Genomic DNA, 25351 nt, shown 5'->3' with positions numbered 1-25351 from the left:
TGCCTCCGAGGCTGAGGTAGTTCCTATTCAGTTGCTGACCCAAACATCTTTCTGGAAATGCATCACCCAAGCCCACCACCACTTGCAAAACAGTTTTGTGGAGAGACTTGCTGCTCAACGCAGCTCTTTTTTGGGGGTGGTATGTTTTTAAGTAGGCCGTGGTGGCTGTGAGGCCACTGAATGGTGGCCAGACTAGAGATTAAAGAGCTTTTATCCGGAAAGGGGCTGGTGAGAGACAGTTGGTGCCTCGGGCCCTTTGCCCCTCCCTGGGAGCAGCCTCCCGGTTTCCTTTTTTTTTTTTTTTTGCGGTACGTGGGTACGTGGGCCTCTCACTGTCGTGACCCCTCCCGTTGCGGAGCTCAGGCTCCGGACGCGCAGGCTCAGCGGCCACGGCTCACGGGCCCAGCCGCTCCGCAGCACGTGGGATCTTCCCGGACCGGGGCACGAACCCGCGTCCCCTGCATCGGCAGGCGGACTCTCAACCACTGCGCCACCAGGGAAGCCCCCAGTTCCCTTTTGAGGAGCCCCTTCAGTATAGGAATCTCTGCCAGGTGACTCCAGGTACCCAGTGACTAGGTGTCCCTGTTTCTGGATTCCCTGCACGGTCAGGGGCAGAGCCACACCCTGGGCTCTCTCGGGACAGAGTCCTGAGCAGGGGGTGGGTGAGAGGTCGGTTGGAGGGTGTCAGTGGGGGCAGAGGGCTGGCCAGGCTCCTCTGGCACGCTTGTGCCCCTCCAGCTCCCCGACTCTGTGAGCACCCCCTCATCCCCACCGTATCCTTCTAGGAACTTCCTTTTGCTCTTCCAGAGTTGCTTCTGTGGCCTGGACCATTGATATCTCCCAGTGGATATGGGGCCAAATCGAGTGGAGAAAGGCCCCAGCCCCGAGATGTCTTCTCAGGGCCCAGGGAGGCCTGGCCAGTCCTCTCCCTTCACTAGATCCTTAAGTTACGAGTCAGATGTCCTCCTCTGGCTCGTTGTTAAGGAAACCCAGGCACTGCAGGATTTAGGTATGTGTCTAGGCTTGCCGGGGAGTCGAGGGGACTATTTCAGTTAAGGGAATTACTTAACCCACAGGAATGTTCAGTCCTGGTCTCTTACTCTCAGGTTACAAGGTTAACTGATTGGCTGAAATGACTTGAGCTTTGGACTTTCAATAGCCCTGTGAACCCAAATCCCAAATCGGCGAGGATTTACTAGGTACCCACTTTGTGCAGGGTCCTGAGGTGGCACTGGTGCCCTTTGGGCTTGACAGCCAGTGGTCCCTGCTCTCGGTCAAGTGAGGGGCTGCGAGGGGAGGGGGCACAGATTGAGGGCTGGTGATGAGGCTCTGGGTCAGGCAGCCACACGGGCTGGCTGGTGGCTGCTGTGCTGTGCTAGGCGGTCCTGTGTCAGGGTTGCACCTTCTGACCATGAGGCTGCAGAGCCCCTCGCCCTCTGCTAGGTGCCCCTTCCCAATGGCACCCCCAGAGGGATCCACAGGGGTGGACCCTGGATTGAGGAGGCCGGGCAATCTAGTTGTCAGGAAGCAGAAAAATCATTATTTACAAAGAACATATTAAAAATGCACGAGAGAAATCAGCCTTTGCCTCCCACCACCCGCAAGGTGTGAGCATCCTTGGGGGTCCTCATGAGTCAGAGTTGGAGAAGAGAGCTGAGTCCCACAGGTGGGGGAGGGGGCTGCCCGGGTCTGCACCCCGTGTCTCTCTGCTTGGGAGGGATGTTTGCTTCGGGGCTCTGCCCTTTCGCAGCTTCCACACCTGGCGGGGGGGGGTGGCCAGCTGAGCTGCGTTGGGGTCTTCGCCTGGGCTGGTGAAGATGTAGAGAGATGTCCGAGCTGGCCTGCCTCTGCAGGGCAGTAGGATGTGTTGGAAAGTCACGTCCACGGTCCTGCCGGGCAAGGACTTGGACATTGTTTTCCAAGCAGTGACTTCAGAGTATTCTCAGGACAAAAGGTCTGGCTCTCGATGTTTGCTCCCGGGTCCCGGTTCTGTGTGGTGAGAAGGAAGTGTGTCGGCGGAGGAAGTTTCATACTCTGGAGATGGTTCAGGGAGGTGGGGGACAGGCCCGAAGCCCCCAGCCCAATGTCAGGGCTAGCGGCTTCTCCTTCCTGCTGCTGTAAGTCCATCAGGATACTCTCAGGGGTGCTTTTTTAACAAAATCGAGGTACAGTTGATTTACAATATTATGTTAGTTTCAGGTGTACAACATAGTGATTCAAAATGCTTATAGATTATACTCCATTTATAGTTATTATAAAATACTGGCTATGTTCTCTGTGCTGTACAATACATCCCCCTAGCTTATTTCTTTTATACGTAGTAGCTTGTACCTATTAAACTTCCCCTACCCTTAGGGGCTCTTTCATGTAGCCTTCTGAGATGGAGTTTAAGGTCCACGACCCCTCGGCTCAAATGGCCAGATCGGCTCCCGTCACCGAAATTGCTGATGCTTACTCTTTTCCTTTACGAGAGTCTAGATGCTCCTCCCCCCGCCCCCCACCCGGGTCATGGACGGCCAGGGTGAGCAGAGGTGAGGAACCAGGCGGCTGGTGCCTATCCCCAGGACTCTGGCGGGCGCCAGGCTCACCTTTTACAGCCTCTGAGCCCCGTGCAGATCATAGTCACTGTCAGAGGAGTTATCGGGCTGGGTGGAGACGCGATGCAGGGCCCCTTCCAGAGCTGTGGAAAGAAAGGAGGCCATTTGAGCAGGGGTTTCCCTCCAGGCTACACAGAGAGAGCCCCTCAGAGCCAAGAGCCCCGCGGGGGCTGGAAGATCACAGAGGCTTTCTGAGCTGGTGGCTCAACAGCCCTGAAACTGTTGTGATCAGATCAGCTAGTGTCCTCTAATGATGCTGAAAGCCGGGCTCCCTGCGGCTTAATTGTCAGCGCCAGCCGGGGAGCACTCGATCCAGGGCTCTGCGGGCCACTGATGGATGCTCTGTTCTGCCTCCGAGGGATCCGAGGGGCCTCATTTACTGAGAAACAGGTCCTTTAGGTCACAGCGGTGCTGGGGTTAATGACATCCTGGCACATTCTTCTCTCTAGCCCAGTGGCCCGTTAAGGCTGTATCCCTTCCGTACCCTGCCGTGACCGGCTGTCAAAGGGGCCTTTTGATCTTCTGCCCCCTGCTCAGCCTCCCTGCTTTCTCCAGGCAATCATGTGACCCTCTGCTCGGCCCTGCCGGCATTCCTAGCGGCGCCAGCTGGTGCTTACCTGGAAAAGCTGAGATTTGGGAGTTCCTGGGAGGCTGACTGTACTCGTTCTCCAGGTGGGAGGCCGTGGGGTTCTCAGCCTGGGACCGGACAGTCACCGTGTGGTTGCGATGGAAAGACACTGAGCAGGTGTGGGAGACAGTGTCATTAGACGCGAGGCTCTGTCCTCCTCCTCCCCAACAGGGGCCCGTCTCGAATTTCCTGTTCCCATTGTGTAACGCGTGGGTGGGGGCCAAGGGCCCCCTGAGCTCCTTCAGTGCGTCCCTTTTTCCCTTTCTTCCCGGGGAGGCTCATCCTAGCAGGGCTCAGGCTTTTAGAGCAGCTTTGGGTTGGCTGGCGGGCAGGCCATCAGTCAGTCAGTTATCCAACATTTATCAAGCAGGGAATTGGAACACGAGCGATAGGGCAGCTATGGTCCCTGCCCTCCTGGAACGGAGGGTCTTTATATTGTAAGAAAGACTTGACAACACAGAGCCTTCTTGAAGGCATTGGCCCTTGACGCATAAAGTCGGGGAGAAGGTGGAGTAGAGGCAGGAGGAGGGCTGCGGTTCTACCCGCAAAGGGGGCTCTGGCTGTGGCCAGAAGGAGAGAGGATGGAGACCAGGGGTGGGGACAGGGCCGGCTGCATCAAAATGTCTTAAAACTGGCCTTGTAAAGTTGTTCCCTGATAAAGACATTCCGTGCTAAATCTAGCTCGGACGGCCCTTCTTAACATACGTCCGCCTTGGAGATGAACCACGCAAAAATGCCCGTCCTGAAGTAAAGAACCGCGTCTAGCTTTGCTTAACTCACTGATTTCCCGGGACCCTCCTCCCCGGCCTCCTTCCTGAGTCCCGTGGCTACCGGCCTGGGCTGAGGCAGGATCCTGCCTCCGGGGCTACTTACTGTTCTGGTTCATTCCCGTCGGGCCAATCCACTGGCGCTGCTTCTTCTGGCGGACTGGGTGACAGACAGGAAAGGCACATGGGGTGGGGGAGGGGGAGGGGGGGTTGAGACGGGAGTAGGCGGGTGGGGGGGGGGCGGGAGCCAGGGAAGGAGGGAGGAGGCGGCAGGTGCATGCTGAGGGGCCGGTTCTCCAGGAGGAACCACCGCGGGGTGTTTAGAACCAGAATTAAGACCTGGGAGGGCACCAGGGACCCAGCCATCACTGCCCACCTCTGGCAGCGGGCAGCCTCTCTAATCTCACACCCTTGTCTCCGAATGATTCCCTCCCGGCTTCTGCAAGGCCGGGATGGTACCCACTACGTTCACAGGGTCTGCGGTCGCCCACTTGTTGCATGAGGAAACCAGAGCTCAGGGAGGAAGCGGTTCGATTAGCTGCTGAGTGGTGGAGCCGGCCTGGGACACGTGTCTTCTGGGGTCAGACCCTCTGGACCCAGCACAGTCTAAAGAATGCCCAGAGCCTCCCTCTGGGCTGGAGTGGGTCCCAGCTGGGCCCCGGATGTGGGCGAAGCAGTGATTTCCCTGGCTTTCTGTTTGGTACTTGGTGCGGAGGAGGGCCGGTGGGCGGGAGAGGGGCAGGGCTGGGTGGTGAAGCAGAGGTGCTCCCAGCCGGCTTTCTGGAGGCGGGAACCCTCCTCTGTGGGGCTCGTGGGCCACCCGTCCAGTCTCCCCCACGCAGGGGCTTGAAAGGGAGGAGGTTCGGGGCACCCACACCTACGTTTCTTCGCCAGCTTCTTGTAGGCGAGAGGGCCACACACGACCAGCAGCGCTGCCACAAGCACGAGGGCTAGGATGATACTCGTCACTGTACCTGCACCCAGGCCCGCTGGGCTTGTGTTCTGGCCTGCAGGAGGCAGAGTTAAGTCAGTCCCAGCCTGGAGGCATCAAAGCTGTCCGTTCAGAGGGCAGCTCCTGGCTGGCTGGCTTCCCCCAGTAATCCACCAGCATGTGCAGAAGGCAGTGTTCTGTCTCCCATCTCTCCACCCATCTCTGAAATTCTCTGCTACCCGTTCATTCATCCACCATTTACTATCTGACAGTTGATCATCCGGCTATCGTCTGCCCCTCCTGTGATCAACTCTTTTAAGTTTCCACCATTTTCCAGTTACTTACGAGTGATCACCTTGCCATCATAGACAAATAGCCATCCATCCATTCATCTCTCTCTTTTCTGTGTTAGTCAGTTAGCATTAATGTGGCAGACATGCACCCCTCTCCCTTGCTTTTCTATTTTCCATCTGCAAGAGCAGCTGACGGAATGAGAGTTCTGTTGTTCATTAGCTGCCTGACGGCGACGGCCAGTCTCCTATCTATGGTCCGTGCTCCCTGCTGTCTGAGCACTCTTGTCCCCTCTCCCCTCATCCGTCGTCCCTCTCCATCCTTTCCTAGGGCTCTCTCTTTAGTTCCTGGGGCCTGTTCTTCAGAAATGTGCCCACTGACTGAGTCTTAGAAGGGAAATCCGGAACTGCCCGCCACCCACCATGGGCCGGGCCCAACTCACAGGTGACAAACACTCTCTTGCAGTGGGACTTTTTCTGCAGAAGCTGGTGGCACTGGGACAGCTTCCCCGGGGGACAGAAGAACCCCCCGGAGGTCTTCTCGCCGGTGTCCAGCAGCTGGAAGGAGCTGACGTTGCCGCACTGCTGCTCCCGGCACACGTCCTCCCACCTCGCCGTGCCCTTGGCCGAGGAGCTGTCGCACAGGGCGTCCCACTGCTTGCCCTGGCGCACCTCCACGGAGCCTTCACACGTGCCACTGCCCCCCACTAGGCGGCTCTGCACCTTGGGCTGGAAATCTGGGGGGGAAAGCAGTGGGAGGTGAGGTGGCGGGCTCGGCGGGAGCTCCCTGGGCCCCAGGGCTGCATGACTGGCCGCTGGGACCCCGTGACCCTGGCAAAGTGGGGGCCCTGGCAGGGCCCGGCTCTCGGGGGTCTGGGTACCATGTGGGACTGCCTTCCTTTCTTCTGCCTTTCCCTTCTTCTGGCATTTGCCCCATCAAGCCCTGTCCCTGGCGCCTCTGGGCAGCTGCAACGGCTTGGGCACGTTCGCTGAAGAGGCTGGCAGGGTGGCAGCGCCCGTCAGCGGCCAGCAGCAGGGAGTCGTCCCCCACCCAGCTGGCATTAAGAGAAGAGGAGTGGGGAAATAGGCTCCACCTGGGTCCGCTTCCCTCTTTGAAATGTCCTCGCGTCCTCTCGCTGCTCCTTGAGAGCTGGGAGGGCTTTTCAGAGAGGGGAAACTGAGGCCCGGGGGTGGGAAATACCTCCTGCTCTGAGTCCTGGAGGTTCGCAGGTGGCACTGAATCCAGGAATCCTGCTGCCCAGGCCTCAAGCCTGGAGGGACCAACTTTCATAAAAGGGCCTGGTCCAACAGAAACTGATTTGCTTCCGCCTATCAGCGTTGGGCCTGGAGGCCCACATGTGCTCGAGTTAGAGCGAGTTGTGACCTCAGCAGCTTTGGCCAGTTTCTATAGCAACATCCACCTTCAAAGGTCTAGTAACTCTTCTATTTAGAAAAAAAAAAAAAAAATTCAAAGGCAAGACTTCCGGGTATGGTTTTTGCAAGTTGTAGCCTACAGGAGGGCTCCTAGCAGAGGGGCGGCTGGCCCTGAGAGCCAGCCAGATTTTTCCATCAGGCCAAGAGATCCCTGGGGGCTGCTTCTGCCTGGAGGGGGCAGCATCTTTCTAATTCACACCGTGTGTCCAGTGGTTTGGGGGCTATCCTGCCTGCAGGATAGCCCAGTGGGCCAGAGCAAATGCTTCCCAGATGTGTGCACATGAGTCCCTGAGACTTTGCTGAAAGGCAGATCCTGATTAGCAGGTGGAGGGTGGGGCCTGGGAGTCTGCATTTCTAACCAGCCAAAGGAAGCCAATGCTGCTGGTCCAGGACCACACCTGGAGGAGCCAAGGCTTACACGACAGGCTCTGGAGCGATGCTGCTTGAGGGGAAACCCCAGCTAGTGCTCTGTGATACTGAGTAAGAAATGTAACCTCTCTGAGCCTCAGCTTCCTCATCTGTAAGGTCGGGATAATAATAGCACCCACCTTCTAAGCTCGTTGTGAAAATGAAGGAATGCCCTGAATAGCCCCCAACGTGACGTAAGCACTCAGGAAGTATGAATTCTTAGAGTCTGGACTTCACTAGACCATTTGGTGATGGGAGCCCACTACGTCCCGAGGCTTGCCGTGATTATCCTTATTTTGACCTGTGGTCCCTTTCCCCTCCGTTTCCCCACTGATCCTCGTTTTGGGATCCCCCCAGACCAGCCTCTGGGCTCCTGCCCTCAGCCACACCGGCGTCGCCAGTCTCTTCCGGTTGGTGGCCTGTGATTCGGGAGCCTCCGCAGGAAGCCCTCTGGGGCCCTGCTCTGGCCTTTCTCTACCTGTTGTGCCTCAGGGACCTCCTATGTCTCACCATCGCTCCGACATCATCTGTCCCTGGGATTTATGAACTGCCCTCCGGCAAGCCTGGTCCCCTCCAAGCGCCGCATCCTGCTCGGGCCCTTGACACAAGCCACAGTCCGCCAAACTCACCAGCAGACCATGCCTCCTCCTGTAAGTCCTGCCACTTCCCCGTGTGGCAGCCGAGCCAGCGGTACAGTTGGGCTTGTTCTGCGTTACTTTGCAGAGATGCCTGGGGCATTGGGTGTGAGTGTGGCCTCCCCACCCCATGGCCGCCCTACCTCTTAGAGGCCGACGAGCAGCCCTCCGTGTCCCTTGTGTTCTCCGTAGCGCTAGTGCCCTGTGCTGCATGTAGGGCTTTCGGGAACGCGTGGTGACCGACCGACCACATGGGGGCGCCCGTGAGTCTCGGCCCGGTCCCACTCACCAGAACAGATGAGGCCAAGAGCTTGGCCTCCCGCCTGGGGCTGAACTTTTCTGAAGCACTGCTCTAGCGAGGCACATCTTCTGTTCTGCATCTTCCACCGGATTGGCAAGGGACCTCTCTCTCCTGGCTCTAGTGTCCTGGCTGCCTCGGTCTCCGGCAGAGGCTTCAGGAAAGAGCCACACTGGAGGGCTGCACAGATGAGGTTCCCCAGGTCCTGGATCCCGTCCTGGGACTCGATGCCGACGGTGCCACCCAGGCTGCCGCTGTAGAACTCCACCAGGCCTGCACACCGGAGGCCCCCGGGTCGCGCCACCAGCTGCAGCCTGGGAGGAGCTGGGGAGGTGGGGAGGGACGTGAGTGCTGATGACCAGCAGTGGGGCCCTTCTTACCCTGTGGTTCAAACACACAGACGCTGGCCGAGGTCCCAAATACTGCATGGAACGTGTGCTACAACTTTTCATGCTTATCCGAAATTTAAATGTAACTGAACATCCTGTGTTTTTATTTGCTAAAGCCGACACCCTACCCCCAGGGCCCTCAGAATCCTTTTACCTGTGGGCTCTGGAGTGGTCATGGGCGGGGGGCTCGTGGGAAGAGGTGTTGTCCTCAGTGGCTCTGAAAAGACATGCTCTGGTTAGGGGGGGGGGACGGGACCCTGGGAGGGAGGAGGGAAGAGTAGGGGGTGTGGGGAGAGTTGGGGTCAACGACCGGCCATGTTGAGAAAGACCTGGAACTCATGATGTAAGTACCACGGGCCCCATTAAGCCCACTTGCCCCACACGTTGTGTCTAGGCCTCCTGCGAGGCAGGCAGTGCCGGCCCATTTTACAGTTGGGAAAACAGAGGTTAAGGGGGAGACAATGAAGTTAACCGTTGGCAGAACCAGCTCCTCGACCCTTTCCATCCCCAGACAGGTGCCAGTGCGCCCTCGGTACTCCTCCTCCAGTCCCCCACCAATTTATGTTTCTGAGAGGGTAGTTGTAAATCGGGGACCCCTTCCACCTGCCTGCTCAGGCCCCAGATCACAGGCGTGGGCGGCCTCCTCGGGGCTGGTGCCCAGCCCCAGGGAACCCACGGGGCCAGCTTGTTACCCACCTAAGCAGATCAGGGCCAGAGGGTCCCCCTGGTTTGCCTTGCTGTCGCTGCAGTTGGAGAAGGACCCCAGTTGTCCGCGGCAGGTGATCTGGCTCTGGGGTCGCTTCCCTCTGAAGTGACGGAAGTGGGAGAGGAGCAAGGGCTCCCTGCATCGCAGCTCCTGGCAGAGCTTCCAGGCCTGACCGGGGTCGCCCCGGTGGAACGGGTGCAGGCCCCAGCTCTGGCTGTGCACCGTGTACCACTTGTCCTTGTAGTTGACCTCCAGATGGCCCTGGCACCGCGAGCTGGAGCCGCTTAGCCTCACTGTGAACCCTAGGGGTCAAAGAGGTGGAGGGGGCAGTCAGGCTGGAAAGGGCCCTCCGTGGGGCCTCTCCCTGCACCTCCCCCGTCTGGACCCCACCCCTAGCAAGTTGCCCTCTGCCCACGGGCTGCCTGCTTTGCTCCTCCCGTGAGCTTCATCCTCTGGGACCTTGCAGGGACTTTCCGGAAACTCAGGCTGGCGCTCTTCCCGATCCAGGTGGTCCCTTGAAACCAGGCCAGGAGGATGGGGCTTGAGACCTCAGAGCCCAGGGAACTCGCAGCAGTGAGCGAGGGGCTCTCGGCACCCACCGTCCTGCAGAATCGCCCCTTCCTGGAAATTCTGTTTCAATAGACCCCAGATGGGGCCCGGAGCCTGATTTTTTTTCTCTCTCTCTAACTTTTATTTTATTTTATTCTGTTCATTTTTTAAATTGGAGGCTAGTTGACTTACCATGCTGTGCCAATCTCAGCTGTACAGCAAAGTGACTCAGTTATACACATACAGACATTCTTTATTTAATATTCTTTTCCATGATGATTTATCCCAGGAGATTGGATATAGTTCTCTGTGCTCTACAGTAGGACCTTGTTCTTTACTCATTCTAAATGAAACAGTTTGCATCTACCAACCCTAAACTCCCAGTCCATCCCTCTCCCTCCCCCTTTCCCCCTTGTCTCTAACTTTTTTTTTTTTTTTTGCGGTACGCGGGCCTCTCACTGTTGTGGCCTGTCCCGTTGCGGAGCACAGGCTCCGGACGCGCAGCCTCAGCGGCCATGGCTCACGGGCCCAGCCGCTCCGCGGCACGTGGGATCCTCCCGGACCGGGGCGCGGACCCGTGTCCCCTGCATCGGCAGGCAGACTCTCAACCACTGCGCCACCAGGGAAGCCCATCTCTAACTTTAAAAATCAATTTTATCGAGGTACAATTTACATACAGGGACATGCACTCATTTTCAGGGCCCTTGTTCAATGGAATTTGACAAATGTATACACACCTGCAGCCCCCGCCATGCTCTACACAAAGAGCATGCCCGTCCCCCGGCAGTTCCCCCATGCCTCTTCACAGTCGATTTCCCTGAATCCAGCCTCAGGCAACCACTGATCTGCTTTCTGTCACTAGAGATGAGTTCTGCCTGTTCTCAAACGTTATGTAAGTGGGATTGTACAGCAGAAACAGTCTTGCTCGAGTTTGGAGCTAGGATGCCATTGCAGGATTCCAGGTCCCGGCCCAGGGCCTACCAAGCCCTCTGTGGCCCCTTCTGGTTGCCTGGTAGCTTCATGAGATCCTCTCGCCACATTTGTCCCCAAATACATTCAGCGTGATGTTATCTCAGGAAATGTGAAAAAGAGAGGTCTGTGGTGAAGTGAGTCTGGGAACTGCTGAACCTGAAAACGCTTAACAGAGTTCCTCATCGCAGGACTTCTCAGAGCCTTTACTAGGCCAGTGTCCCCTGTCAGGAGTCTGCAGTGGGTGACGTAGTGTTGCCTACCAACAAGTTCCGTGGAACCCTGTTTGGGAAACACTAGCCTCCAGGATTAAAGTCCAACCTCTAAGGCAAGACACTTCACACACTTTACAATCTGGTGCAGCCTCTCTCTGCAGCCCCAACTGCAAATGTCTCTGGCCAGGGAGCATCTGGCAGGACTGGGCAGGAAAAGGACTTTGCAAGGTGCATTTATGGCCAGTATCTTTTTTGTGCCTGGTGAGTGGGTCATAATAATAATTAGCATGACACCTAGCATTTGTGGGGTGCTTTACAGCCATCTAGGGCATCTATCTGCAAATGGGCCTCTTAAGTGTGCGTGCATGCGTGTATGCGTGTGTAGGGGGTGTGGGCTGCACTCTCTCTGTCTCTCTCTCTCTCTGTAAGGTGGGATTCGCTCCGATGGAGGGATGGCAGGTCCCCCTACAGCCTGGTGGAATCGTTCCATGCCCCGTTCTCCATGTGGCTCTTTCTTACCTTGGTCCTCTAAGTTGAGCCCCCCGAGGCCTCTGAGGCGGCAAGTGACTGCAGAAAGAAGAGAAGAGGGTCAGGAAGGGACGTCTCTCTCCTGCTTTGCCTCACCTCTACTCACAGCCTGATCAATGGCATTTTTGCCTCCAGCCACCGTCATGGGCTTCAGGGGCAGGGATTTTCACACTACACGTGGCAACCCTTAGGCGGGTCGTGAAACCAGTTTAGTGGGTTGCAACCATCAGTGTTCCTTCTTGTTTTAAAACTTTACTTTTTATTTATTTATTTTATTTTTTATTTTTTTGCGGTACACAGGCCTCTCACTGTCGCGGGGCACAGGCTCCGGACGCACAGGCTCAGCGGCCACGGCTCACGGGCCCAGCCGCTCCGCGGCATGTGGGATCTTCCCGGACCGGGGCACGAACCCGAGTCCCCCGCATCGGCAGGCGGACTCTCAACCACTGCGCCACCAGGGAAGCCCCCAAACTTTACTTTTTAAACGAACATGCAGTAAATTGCATTTTCTTTTAGTGCACGATTCTATGAATGTGAACACACACACAGATCTGCATAATCGCCGTAACCATCAAGGCATACAACAGTCCTATCACCCCCCTCCAAATTTCCTCATGCTCTCTCTGTAGTAATATGCAGCCTTGCAACCGTCAATTTTTTAAAAATCATGTAGTAACACAACGATCAATTTTAAAAAAACTGAAATGGACAAGAATAGAGAATGTCAGAATGCATCGTGTTTTGTGAGGATAAGACTCACTTTGTGTGCGTTGGCTGACAATATAAAAACATCCCGAGGGGCTTCCCTGGTGGCGCAGTGGTTGAGAATCCGCCTGCCGATGCAGGAGACACGGGTTCGTGCCCTGGTCCGGGAAGATCCCACATGCCGCGGAGCAACTAAGCCCGTGAGCCATGGCCGCTAGGCCTGCGCGTCCGGAGCCTGTGCTCCGCAACGGGAGAGGCCACAACAGTGAGAGGCCCGCATACCGCAAAAACAAAACAAAACAAAACAAAACAAAACAAAACAAAACATCCCGAGTGTTGCTTTCCATCAAAAAGAGTTTGAACGTCATGGTTCTAGAGAGCTGAGAAGTGAGCCAGAATGGGAACCCAGAACGTTTGTTACTTTCTAGAGTTCCCAAGGCAGGATAAGGATGATAGCAATTTCTCTTTAACAGCTGCCAGCTCCAGAGGAGGCAATCAGAGCTCAGAGAGGCACAGAGGCTTGCCCAAAATCACACGGTCAGCTGGTGAAGGAGCCCAGTGGACTCGGGTCTGGGGGGAACCGGCCTCCCCTCTGTCCTGGCTCCTGCCTGGGTCCTTTCGATAGGAATGTGGGCCATTGGGCAGCCCCGCCTCCTCCCAGCCTCGTCTGACTGTGGAACAGGGCTGGAGGGGTGTCAAAGAGGCCCGTTGTCGGTGGCCGGCTCATGTGTGGCTGGGGCAGAGGTTTGATCTGGGTGGGGACGGGTCGGGTGGCACACCTGTATGGCCCCAGAGCCCACCCTCCATGTTCACTGCCCGGCTTTATCGGTCGTGGAGCAAGTGTTTGGTTTCCATCTGCCCCGGGGCTTGCTTCTCAGTTGGGAGCTGGGGGTGGCATTGGTCAGGGTGAGTACTTTATATAGCAAAGAGTTGTGTTTAAGTTTCTTTTGAGAAGTTGTTGCTGGGTGTAAAAAGTCCCGTTTTTGCCTGAGTGTTCTGAAGCTGGTGGTAGAATTTTAAGGGGAGTCATTACCCACCAGCCTGCCCTCTCCCTCCAACCAAGACTCCTTGTAATTAAGTTGTGGCCTATGGTAAGTTTCTTCCATCTTGGCAAGAGCCCGCCATGGTTGCCCCGGGAGTCCTGGGCCTTGGAAGGGGAAGGCGTTTCTCACACAGTGGGCATGTCGGGTCCAGAGCAGAGGCCTGAGCTCTGGCCTGGGTTGGGAGGGGGTTGGCCAGCTGTCAGTCATCTGATCTATTGCAATGGGCAGGGCAGCCTCAGGAGGACGTGGTGGAGATGCCCATCTAGCTTGGTGAGAGAGGAGACAGGGGACCCTTTGTCCAGCCCTCACCGCTCACCCCCGACCTTCCACTCCTACCTCCCTCTGTCCCAGTTGCCACCATGAATGGGGCTGTATACCTTTAGGGATTCATTTCTTTGGCTAAACCCTGAGGGCACTTATGGGGATAGGGGACCCAAAGACCCACTCTTTGGTACTGAATGTTGCAGGATAGGTTTTCTGGCACTGATGCCTTTCTCTGGGTCTGAGTACCAGCTCTGCCACTTCCTTAGCCCCTGTGAGCCTCAGTTTCATGGTCTGCAGTATGGGAGCAAGAAAGGGACCAGCTTCATAGCGATGTTGTGAAGACGAGATGAAATAATCTGTGCAAAAGACAGCCCACTGCCTTCCTGGCCGGTGTTCAATGCTCAGAGCTGGTGTTGCTGGTTGTGGAGCTGGCTGGGCCCCGGGGCAGGGGTGGGCGGGACTGCAGGCCTGCTGGGTAGTTTTCCCAGGAGCAGGGGTCCCTGTCTGGATGCTTGGAGAGCCAGATCACCGGGCTCGCCACCTCCCTTTCCCACCTGGGACCTCCGCAGTCCCAAAGCCACCACAGTTAACGTCCGTTAACGGCAGCTACCAATTATTGAACACCTACTGTGTACTCAGCACTGGGCGAGGGGTCCTTACGGATATCGTTCATCTTCCACACGGCCCCACAATTTGAGTTGAACATGGTCACAATCTAGCTGTCAGGAGAGGCAAGTGCCCTGTCCTGGGTAACACCGCCAGCAACTGGCAGGGCCTGGATTTGAACTGCGAGCCTGCTTTCCAAACCCATCTCTCTGCTTTCTGCCATCCAGTTGGGCCTCCAAAGCGGACAGATGAGCAGAAATGAACATGACCTTGACCCTGACCCTGGTGCTGGAGTCCCCGGACCCCGAAGCCCCTGGGGACAGGGACTGGGCCTGACCATCCCTGTGGATCTCACACAGAACAGCCAGAGAACATTCTCAGGAAAGACTGCACAACCTGAGAACCAAGAAAAATTCTAAAAAAGAAAATGCTCTGTGGAGAAAAGGCATCTATGCATTCCAGGGCTTTGCCTCCCTCTGAGAGCCTGACTGGCCTCAGGTGAGCAGCGTTTTTTGTCTTGTCCCTCTGTCACTGTCACTGTCACCACCACCATCACCATCACCACCGTCAATAGAGTCACTGTCACCGTCACCACTACCACCGTCATCACCATCAACCACCAATACAGTCACCGTCACCATCACCTCCATCACCACAACCATCATCACCTCCATCACCACCACCATCATCACCTCCATCACCACCACCACCATCACCTCCATCACCACCACCACCTCCATCACCACCACCATCATCATCACCTCCATCACCACCACCATCACCTCCATCACCACCACCACCTCCATCACCACCACCATCATCACCTCCATCACCACCACCACCATCACCTCCATCACCACCACCATCACCTCCATCACCACCACCACCTCCATCACCACCACCATCATCACCTCCATCACCACCACCACCATCACCTCCATCACCACCACCACCTCCATCACCACCACCATCATCACCTCCATCACCACCACCACCATCACCTCCATCACCACCACCATCACCTCCATCACCACCACCACCACCATCACCTCCATCACCACCACCACCATCATCACCTCCATCACCACCACCATCACCTCCATCACCACCACCACCTCCATCACCACCACCATCATCACCTCCATCACCACCACCACCATCACCTCCATCACCACCACCATCACCTCCATCACCACCACCACCTCCATCACCACCACCATCATCACCTCCATCACCACCACCACGATCACCACCACCACCACCACCACCACCACTACCATCATCCACACTCTTATAGTTGTACTTTCTCCTAGGCATTTGTATACATTAATTCTCTCAAACATCACCACAGCTCTGTGAAGTTGGCAGTATTATTTTGATCTCCGTTTTATAGATGAGGGAACAGAGAGATTAACTAACTTGCTAAGCAACTGTTGAAGAGTGGCCCCAGGACTCCAAGCCAGGCCATCTGGCACACAGTCTGTGCTTTTGACCGCTGGGCCAAGCTGCCTCCCTTCCCTTCAGAGGGAAGGCTGCCACGGCCTGCTCCGTGTTTCACCAATTCCTGCATGTTCCCGGCGTGCAAACCTGATGAAAGAGAGTGAACCTGGGATTCCCTTCAGTCAGTGAAACACACCGTGGGAAGACTTGCCATGAGCTTGCTGTGTGATCTTGGCAAGTCACTCGACCTCTCTGGGCTTGGTCTTCTCGTCTGTAAAGTCAGGAGGTTAGCGTCCACCCTCCCTCACCTTCCTTTCGGTTCAAACTTCCATGATCTGTAATCTTCAGCTCCTGATGTAGCTCAGCAGCAGGCAGGCAGGCAGGCGGGCGGGCGTGGGCCGGTGAGATGTGTGACTGACTGCGAGCCTTCCTGGGTGCTGCTTCTTCCTGTCTGTCCAGGGATCCGTTCAGGTTTTGATCGTCCACAACTTATTTTCATTCTTTTAGCTGCTCCTCACAGGGATCAGACCAACATCCTCCTTCCCCTGAACCCTGCTGGCTGTGCTCGGGGTCCCTCTGACCCCCTCCCTGGCTACAGCTTAGCCCAGCCCCTGCGTGCAGCCCGAGGCCCAAGGCTTTGCTGCTGCAGAACCTGTAAACAGAGGCCTGGGGACCCACGATACCAAGAGGGGCAGGAGGCACAGAAACATCCTGCCGTTCCCCAGTCTCTCATCCAACACCACACCCCAAGCAGCTGGGGCCAGGCCCCTTGCCTCCCCTGCCAACCTTTCATTGGAGGCCCCACTATTTAGGGCTTAGACTGGCCAAGCCAGGGAAAGATCAGGGCCCCAAATCCAGAGAAACAGTAGGAAGGCTTTTTCACTCTCCCCATCTCTGCCTTTGCAGAAATTTAACCATTTTGACTCGGCCTGCCCTGATAAGGTCTCAGTGAGGAATAAATGAATTCCTAAAAGAGGCTCTGAGACATTTACGTGCTCAGCCCCTCCTTCCCGTCTCCTCTTGCATCCCCCCTCATTCTGGGTGGTTCTCTCTTTGGCTCCCTGTACAGCAATACTCTGGGCCACGTCAGGCCACAGATGAGTTTTATTTGCTCAGCACAGTGTTATAATTTTTTTCCTGGAGCCCGTTGTTTTGAAAGGTTTCTTTCTGCTTTGTTTCTTTTTCTTTTTTTGGCCTTACCGTGCTGCTTGCAGATCTTAGTTCCCCAATCAGGGATCAAACCTGAGCCCCCCTGCAGTAGAAGCACAGAGTTTTAACCACGGGACCTCCAGGGAAGTCCCTTACTTTTCTTTTAAAAAAAAAAAAAATCCCAAGATCCAGATGTTTTTTTAATTTTTTTAAAAATTTTTGTTATTTTAATTTTTTTTGCGGTATGCGGGCCTCTCACTGTTGTGGTCTCTCCCGCTGCGGAGCACAGGCTCCGGACGCGCAGGCTCAGCGGCCGTGGCTCACGGGCCCAGCCGCTCCGCGGCATGTGGGATCCTCCCGGACCGGGGCACGAACCCGTGTCCCCTGCATCGGCAGGCGGACTCTCAACCACTGCGCCACCAGGGAAGCCCCAGATGTTTTTTAAAAACGATATGCTCTGGCCACGCAGGGCTGTATCCCCATGAGCCCTCAGGGCGGCCTGTTCTGTCCTGGTTTGCCAGCACCCTTGGGGCACCCTACTGTCACCCTGCATCTGGAGAGCCTCAGCTTCAAACACATGATGGTTTCTGCAGCGAAACATATGAATTTTCGCACTAAGTGGGATGTGTCACGATTATAAATAGTCTCCTATTCATTCAGGTCAGGAGTTGCACTGTAAACGTTTGCCAGAAATTTGCAAATTTTGGGGGGTTTTGGAATTGCAGATGGTGGACCTGCATTATAAGTCCCACTTTACAGCAGAGCCACAACTTGGCCCAGGCTGCTGGCTTCAGAGCTTGTACCTTTGATGCCACCTCTGACCCCTACACACTGAGAAACGGAGACAAGAGTGTGGCCTGCCGAGGGTCCGGGGGCCACTGGGACCCCAGGGAGGAGCTGGGACTTTACTGATGATAATGATAGTGACAGCGACCTCTTACCCCATGCAGACCCCAAGGGTTTTTCACGGGAGACCCCGTTTCTTCCCGACAGCCTCAATCAGGGGGGCTGTCATCACTCTGTCTTCCGGATAAGGAGACCGACAGACTGATTTAGTGTGGTTTGGAAGTCTGCTGTTCCATTTATTCCATTAACAGTGATACCCTTTCATAGTCCATAACATTCTCATCAATTTACAGCAAACACAATATGTCAACTGCCTTTGGGGGGCACTCTGGCTTTTCCTTCCCTCATCCTCTGCTGAGAGGCTGACTCGGAAGGCCAAGAACTCTGCTTTTCTGAAACGACTCTCATCAGTGGAGGTGTTAACCTGAATCTGTATCAGGGCTTCAGGGAAACGAAGATCACAAAGGGCCAAAATTCTGTTTCTCCGGTTGAGCACCAGATGAAGTGGTTGTTTTTTGATCAGGAGCCTTTTTATGTGCAAAACTTGTAGAAAATCACACTGGGCTTATGCCAGGAGGAGCCTGGGGGCTGGAGCCTGCAGAAGGAACAGCGGATTCAGGTCTCTAATCTCGCTCACCCAGGGTCTGCGCCGTTGAGCGCTAGTAAGCAGCTTGTGGGCAGAGTGGCCTTCGTATCTGAATTGCAATTCCACGCTCTCCCTGGTGGCCTCGTGTGTCTGATTGAATTTGCGTGAGCTTCACGCCACCGTATGTGACTCCACTGTCACGAGGACAAGGCCTCCTTTCTGTTCGGAGCTTCACATATCCCAAAGCCCGCACAGGGGCTCGTCCTTTCCATGCACAGCCCTGTGAAGAAGGGACCGAGCTCACCCTTATTTTCAGATCAAGAAACCGAGGTTCAGAGAGGCTCAGTGACTTGCCCAAGGTCACACAGCTCGCTGGTGGTAGGACCGGTGCAGAAACTCCATCACCATCACTTGACAGGGCCCCATGACTCTACCACTGGGAGACCCCAGAGCCTTCTCGCCCATGGTACAGAAGGGGGAAACTGAGGCCGGGGAGAGAGAGGGGCTCACTCCGGAGGGGAGTCTGTGGCAGAACAGGGGACCCTTGCCACGTCTGCCAGTTGCCGCCAATCTCCTATCCTGTTTCTACCACATCTCTCCCAGCTGTGCCCCAGGGAGAAGGGAGTATCAGGGTCCCTGTGGGAGCCGTATGGGTCAAGCCCCCCCCAGGGGTACATAACAATGATGAGGGCAGGGGTGGTAACAGTAGTAGTTATAGAGGAGGTGATACAGGGCCACGATTCCCTATCTGCAATTCAAAGTCCAAAACCAAAAGTCTTTTCTGATGCATTTGGCAGGAAGGCATTTGTGCCTTCAGTGTGGGAATTCGGTTTCACTGCAGAAACGGGAATGTGTTTGATTATGGCATGTTGCCCAAGTCTGGAAAATTCTGGGTTCCCAAATGCATCTGGCCAGAGGCTCCAGATAAGGGCTTGTGGACCTGGAGAGGCGAGAGTTCCAGTTTCTCTCCAGGGCACTCTGCCCCCTTTCTCCTCTGCTTGGCCCCTGGGTGCCTTGAGTTCACTGGAGAGAACGCTCTGTGCTCATGGAGGCCTCCACAGCTGCCTTGCCACCAGCCTGTGTGTGACGGCCCGTCTGCCTGCAGCCGTCGTCCTGGGTCCACATAGCATGGTGCAATCACTCATTTCCTACATGTATTTACTCGAATATCATCTTCCCATGAGACCCGCTGCAGCCTCCTGGGCTACGACATGGCCCCCGAGCTCCCAGTCCCTAACCTCACATCACTTGGTGACCTCCTGACATCCATACGGTCATTGATTTGGCTTCTCTCCGTCTGTCTCCCCGTCACACCCCAACTACGATGCTGGATGCACCTGGACAGGAATTTTGATGGTTCACTGCTGCGTCCCCAGCATTTAGAACAGTACCTGACACATAGTAGGTGCTCAATAAATACTTGCTGTCTGAATGAATGAATGAACCAGATTTAATGATAGCAATTATCCTTTGAGATGGGGCACAGTGGTTATCCCCATTTTATAGATGAGAAGGCTGAGTCTCAGAGGGGTGTTCTTGTCATTTGTGAGTGGCCAAGCAGAAATCGAGCCCAGATCTGCGTTGCTCCAAAGCCCCACAGGCCTTCACACATGTCTGCACGCAACACAGGCACACATATAGCAGGTACACACACAGCACACACACACATGCTCACCAGGCACCCACAGGCACCCACATCCATGCACACAGAATAGGTGTTCAGTCAATTTTGTTGGGTGGAGTTGAAGTCCCTCCCTGGTCCCCTGGTCACTGCAGGGAAACCCCTCTGAACTGTAGGCGCTGGTCAGAGTGACCAGAGGGGACAGTGCCAGCCCGTGAGCCCCCAGGTCCCTCTGCTACCCGCTGGGGGTGGGGAAGCTCGGGTTTGCTGGGGGCCTGATTCTTTGCACTCAGAGCCAGCAGGGGCCTCAGCTCTGCAGCTGGGGCCACGGGCCGGATGGCGGGCTCACACCAGGCGTCCCCTCTCCTCTCCTCTACTGTGGATGCCCAGCCCTCCTCGGGCCTGTCCTGCCCATTGCCTTTACCCTTGATGTCCCCTCTGCCTGGGAAACTCCTCCCACTTTTCTCTGCCTGGCTGGTTCCTTCCATCATTCGGGTCTTAGACGAGACATCACCTCCTCAGAGAGGAGCCCCTCAGACTGGGAGCCCCTTCGAACGTGAACTTGGTTAATGAGTCTCAGCCATTGCTGTTTCCTTCGTTGCACTGATCACAATATTTAGAAATTTGTAAATATTTCGGGTGCGCCCTCCATGAGGGTGGACTCCTGTGTGGATCACGGCTGTACCCCCAGAGTTTTACACAGAGCTGGACACATAGTAGATGCTCAATAAATGTATGTGGATGAATAAATGAATGAATAACTAGCCTGTGCAGGAGGGTTGGGGGAGAGAAAGACTGATGGCTAGGCTCAAGTCCTCCCCACCAGGTCCTGACTCACCTTGTTTCTTGCTGACTCTGATAATAATAATAATAAATTTATATAATAAATGAATTTATTATTATTATTAATGCTTACTGAGCGCTTACACAAACCGACATTCCTATTAAAGCTCTGTATTCATTGATTCACGTAATCCTTATAAATCGCTATGAGGCAGGTCCTATTATTTTTTTTTTTTTGGGGGGGTGGTATGTGGACCTCTCACCTCTGTGGCCTCTCCCGCTGCGGAGCACAGGCTCCGGACGCGCAGGCCCAGCGGCCACGGCTCTCGGGCCCAGCCGCCCTGCGGCATGCGGGACCCTCCCGGACCGGGGCACGAACCCGTGTCCCCTGCATCGGCAGGCGGACTCTCAACCACTGCGCCACCAGGGAAGCCCAGGTCCTATTATTATTCCAATTTTGCAGAAGAGGAAACTGAAGCTTACAGAACAGGTCCATGGTCACCCAGCTGGCAAGGGGGGACCAGAATTCAAACTGCTAAGTCTGTGACTTTCCCGAGCCTTAGTGCCAGCTTCTGGAGTCCCGGTGGCTGGGCCTGAGCCTCTGGGCAGTGATCAGGGCTGCCTCCATGCCCCACCTTCAGCAGGTGAGCCTTGGGCAGGTTGGAGCTCAGGGCAGCTGCGGAGGGAAGCAGGCTGTGGGCATCTTCTTGTACCAAAGGTCCCCAAGCCATGCGCACAAACTTGATGGCCAGCCAAGAGGCCGCAGTGTTCCCAGGGCTCTGACGGTGAAGCAACTCTACCTGGAATGTCTTGAAGGGTGCCTGTGCTGTTTGCCCCCAGCCACAGCCCTGGCCCTAGGTGTCCCCAGCCCTTGGTGGCTGCCTGTCTGCTGGTGCTGGTTATGTCCTGCAGCCATTTTCCTACTCGTGGGAGTGGCTTTGGTGTGTCTTTGCTCTTGGCTAGGGGTACAGAGGAGCCTCCATGAGAGCAGGAGCACTGGGCTGGGGTGGGCTCTTCAGCTCACTAGCTGCTCCCCCTGGAGCTCAGTTTTCCACGCTGTAAAATGGGGACAATGGGCCTACCTGCTTACTAGGCTGTTGTGAAGCTTTCAGAAGAAAATGGCTTTAAAAGTATTTCTTAAGCTGTGACCCGCTGAACAATGGGAATGTTTGTTATCCACCAGTGACACACACACACACACACACACACACACACACACACACACACACACACACACACACACACACACACTGGGAATCCTGTGCTCCTGGGCTTCCAGATGGTTCCCATACTCTGGTGAAGGCACTGCCTCCAAGGCTTCCTGACTCTGGGCTCCATTAGGCCTAGTTCTACCAGGAGCCTTGCCCCTGATGGGGTTCAGGGGGAGGCCAGCAGAGCAGGACTCCACCCCGACTCCCAGGGGGCTTGGCTAGACTCCTGCCCAGTTGGGGTCAGAGGCCACAGGTGAGCGGTAGGTGGGGAGTTTAGGGGCCTGGTCCTTGGAATCTCCAAGGCCAAGGAGGCCACAGCAGCTCCTCAGGAGGGTCCCGTAAGCAGCGGGGTCCATCCGTCAGCCTCTGCCCTGGGGACAGAAGGCACTCTGTACCTCCTGCAGCTCCATGGAAGCACAGCCACGAGAACATGTGTGCACATGTGCCATTGCCACATGCATGGGAGAAGGCAAGTCTACGTTTGGAGGCCATGTTTTGCCCATGAAAACACACACACGTACACACACACACACACACACACCTCTCACACACACATACACCTACACACCCGTTTTCTAGGAGGGACTGAGGGCCCCCACTAGGCAGGCAAAGTCTCCCCAAGTCCTTTCCCTCCAAACTGGGAAGCTGCAAGCTACCGCCTCTTCTCACCTGTTCCCGTCCCAAGACAAACCCTTGAGGAGTGGTCAGATCTTACCCGGTTCACCCCCCCTGCATTTTATAAATAAGGAGATGGAGGCCCGGAGAGGCACAGACCTGAGGTCATACGTGGCCAGGCTTGGACCCCAGGGCTCAGGTCACGAAGTACATTCCCGCCCCCCCCACCCCCCGCCGCCTGTCCCGCTCGCTCAGAATCCTCCCCACTGGCCAGTGTCGGTGACACCCCAACGGCAGGGCTCCGGTCCCGAACTAGCGGCCCAAGGCCTCAGGGCTGGAGGACTGCCCTTTCCACCGTCTCCCCTCTGGCAAACAGTAGGCCTCAGACTCACCCACCCCTAACCTTATCCCCAGACAAGCCTCTCCAGAGGCCCCAAGTCAATTCTACAGTGGCCCCCGGGGAGGTGTTCAGAAGCCCCTCCTCTGGGTCTGGAGTGACGTAGACCCACACCTGGCTGGCAGGCCTGGCTGAGACCCCCTCTGGGATGAAGCCAGAGTGACTCGGGACTAAGGTGTATGTCCTTGACACCTGCTCGACTGTGATCCGGTCCCCACCCTGCCCTGGCCTCTTCTGCCCACAGCAGCATCAGAACTGCCCAGGAGATGGTGAGTCTCCTGTCCCTGGAGGCATCCAAGTAAAGGCCGGACACTCATGAGGGGAGGGGGCGTAGCCACAGAGGGAAGCCGGCATTGAATGAGGGCTGGACAGCTTGCTTTCTAGGCTGAGGGTCTGATCTTGGCATGGATTCCACCTCGAAGGGGACAGTAAGGTCCCCAACAGTGCAAGAGAGAAGCAGAGGTGGGGCCCCGGGGATGGGACAAGCAGGGCCAAGAGCTGAGCTGGGGCTGGGGGAGAAGACCGGGATCCTGGCGGCCCCGACCCTCTGTGCTGCTCCAGAGAGGAGACATGCGGGCCTGAGTCAGACTGACGGCATCTGACTCTGGCATCTTCCTCTCTGTACCCTGAGCCCAGGTACCCCGGCAGACACCCCAGAAGGGGTACTCACCCAGCAGCCCTAGCAGGTACAGGGCGGCCAGCGGCGGATGCTGAGACCCCATGGGCGCGGCCTCCTCCTGCCTCAGCCTCGGCAAGCTCGGCCCCTGTAGGTGAGGGTGTCTGGCCCCGTGTCTGCCTCTCCGGGAGAAGGGGGAGGGGCGGGCAGGCTCATGCGAGGGTGGGACAGGGGAGCAGGCAGTGTGGCGCCCGTGTCATCGTGTTTGAAGTTGAAACTGTCAACTTCCTCTTGGGTAAAACCATCTGCCCCAGTTCGGATGGCGGCCCTGGTCTCTGCCAGCTTCCTGCCCGGGGTGCCTAGGCCTGGGGCAGTGCCCTGAGCCCGCCATGCTGGGACAGGGCTGCGGCCTGGGGGACCCCTGAGCCGGGCCGAGGGGAGGGAGGCCTGGGGGAGGGGGTTGGGAGAGACGGGGGACACGTCCCACCGAGAGGCCTCTGAGTTGTGCTGGGGTGATGAGTGAGGGGTGGGAGGTGGCGGGCACCACCCCAGTCCTTGCAGCGGAGACTCAGTGACGGAAAACCAAACCAAACCCTCCATCTCCGCTACCGGGATGAGGTAGGAGTTGGAGGTGAATCCCTGCAGGTGGCATTGGACGAGCAGGCACAGGAGAGGGATCCTCCACGGACCCTGGGCTTGCATCAGGGTGTGTATGTGTGAGAGCTCCGTGTGGATGGCGTGATCTCTGTGTCGATGTTGCTGAAATAAACCCCGGGCTGCTGAGGAAGAGGAGGGGTGCCGGGCATTCTGCAAAGCAGATGGGGGAGGCTAGCGACTGACCAGGGAAAGGCTCAGCCTCTCTGGGGCCTGGGCTCAGGTCCCTCACTCCAGGGGAGACGGAGCCCAGACCCAGGCTCCTTGGGGCTTCTCGCAATCCGGGCCATACCCGGGGTGAAGTGGCTTAGGGATATGACAGTAGCTGAATGTGAAGAGTTGGAGGGTAAGGGCCTGAGCCAGGCCTCCCAGCTGCACGCCCCCCATCTCCACGTCCCCTGCCCCACCAGCTGGAGGCCCTCTAGGGCTGAGGGCTGGGGGTCTCCCTCCCTGGGCCCGTGAAGTTTTCTCAGCAGCTACTCAATAGCATCTACTCAGCTCCCAGCACGCAACGCCCCCCAGTCTCCGCTAATACGGGGCCGGGAGGGTGTTGGGGTGCTTGAATCCATTCCCTAAGGAAAGGATCAAGGCCTGGGATCAAGCCCTGTTATAGGTGTGATTGGAGAGGCACACCCACCACCTCATAAAGGATTCGGAGGTGCCTCCTCCCCTCCCCGGAGGTGACATGGAGGCCTCAGGCAGCCCTTTCCCGGCCCCGCACCTTCCCACTCCCCCCACCCCTCCCAACCCACCCACTCTCACATCCATCCTTCCCATCCTGTGACTGGAAATCCCGGACTTTTCGTTCCTTCCTTCAGTTGTTCATCCAGCGAACCTTTGCCCCACGCTAAGCACCAGAGATGCAGAGATGGAGACACGTGGTCCGCACTCTGCTTACACTCCGAGGACCCTCTGGATAATTTTTCTCTTAAAGACTCGGTGTTGGGAATTCCCTGGGGGTCCAGTGGTTAGGACTCTGTGCTTTCACTGATCGATCCCTGGTCAGGGAACTAAGATCCTGCAAACGGCGTGGCGTAGCCAAAAAAAAAAAAAGACCCTGTGTTTAGGAAGCTTTTATTGGTCACACTAGTGGTGTGTATTAAGTGGCCCTTCATGACCCTGTTACCACACTCAGTTTACATAACTGCAGCCGGGAAGGGAGAAGGGGTTTTTATTGAGCACCTACCCAAGCGGGGGGGTGGGGGCGGGGGGGGCGTGGCCTCTTCCCATCAAGCATGGGAAGTGGGTGGAGTTTTCCATTTCACAGACGAGGAAACTGAGGCTCAGAAAGTAAGGTACTTGGCCTTGGCCTCGGGAGGTTAAAACTAAGATTTGAACCCACATGTCTCTCACTGCATAACCCTTGCCACTACCCTCCACCCTCACTTACTAAAAGCAAAGAAAGCAAACAAAAAATTTGGCTTTTTATTTGATCTCAGAGTCTTCGTTACAGACAAGGGTATGAGACACT

The 25351-nt window shown here is 56.3% G+C and overlaps 1 protein-coding gene across 2 annotated transcripts; it reads right to left on the bottom strand.

Annotated features, from left to right (window-relative positions):
* Positions 1–1513: 1513 nt before the first annotated feature.
* Positions 1514–23423, bottom strand: CD5 (CD5 molecule). Of its 2 annotated transcripts, none has more exons than XM_067037341.1 (11): positions 23281–23423; positions 11336–11383; positions 9074–9385; positions 8532–8594; positions 7980–8312; positions 5657–5950; positions 4874–4999; positions 4099–4152; positions 3215–3334; positions 2589–2680; positions 1514–1989 (listed from the first exon to the last, which is right to left on the bottom strand). In XM_067037341.1, the coding sequence occupies exons 1-10, from the start codon at positions 23330–23332 to the stop codon at positions 2592–2594; spliced, it is 1491 nt and encodes a 496-aa protein (XP_066893442.1). In that variant the 5' UTR covers positions 23333–23423; the 3' UTR covers positions 1514–1989; positions 2589–2591. The 2 variants fall into 2 exon arrangements, with proteins under 2 accessions (XP_066893442.1, XP_058926462.1); XM_059070479.2 differs by having other exon boundaries at positions 1520–2146; positions 23281–23413.
* Between the last annotated feature and the right edge of the window lie 1928 nt (positions 23424–25351).

This window comes from Kogia breviceps, chromosome 7 (assembly GCF_026419965.1).
Source record: "Kogia breviceps isolate mKogBre1 chromosome 7, mKogBre1 haplotype 1, whole genome shotgun sequence".
Taxonomy (NCBI): domain Eukaryota; kingdom Metazoa; phylum Chordata; class Mammalia; order Artiodactyla; family Physeteridae; genus Kogia; species Kogia breviceps.
Note: the sequence above shows the minus strand (reverse complement) of the source record. Positions and strands in the feature narration are given on the sequence as shown.